Here is a 252-nt window from a genome sequence, read left to right as displayed (position 1 = left end):
GTAAAGGCGGCTGAATCAAGAGTGAGAGATGAGGTGAAGTTGCAGCTTGAGGAACTGGAACAAGAACGCATACAAACAGCCAAGTTAAACAACACAATCTCACAGCTTCAAAGGTAATGACATCAGGCAATAATTTTCCCTGCTCATAGGTTTTTTCAGTTCCACTCTGTTCAGCGGGTTTAGTGGATAGATTTATCCCTCTAGATGTGTTGGTAAAAGATTTCCCAAAATATTTTTTTGGTTGTGTTGAAT

General features: G+C 39.7%; 1 protein-coding gene across 1 annotated transcript in view; it reads left to right on the top strand.

Annotated features, from left to right (window-relative positions):
- The window catches only part of LOC119587784 (leucine-rich repeat-containing protein 45-like), a gene marked incomplete at its 5' end in the record, with an annotated part of 1,589 nt that continues 1,337 nt past the window's right edge, over positions 1–252 (top strand). The window contains 1 exon segment of the mRNA XM_037936480.1: positions 1–113. Coding sequence (XP_037792408.1) covers positions 1–113 — 113 coding nt within the window.

This window comes from Penaeus monodon, chromosome 23 (genome assembly GCF_015228065.2).
Source record: "Penaeus monodon isolate SGIC_2016 chromosome 23, NSTDA_Pmon_1, whole genome shotgun sequence".
Taxonomy (NCBI): Eukaryota; Metazoa; Arthropoda; class Malacostraca; order Decapoda; family Penaeidae; genus Penaeus; species Penaeus monodon.
Note: the sequence above shows the minus strand (reverse complement) of the source record. Positions and strands in the feature narration are given on the sequence as shown.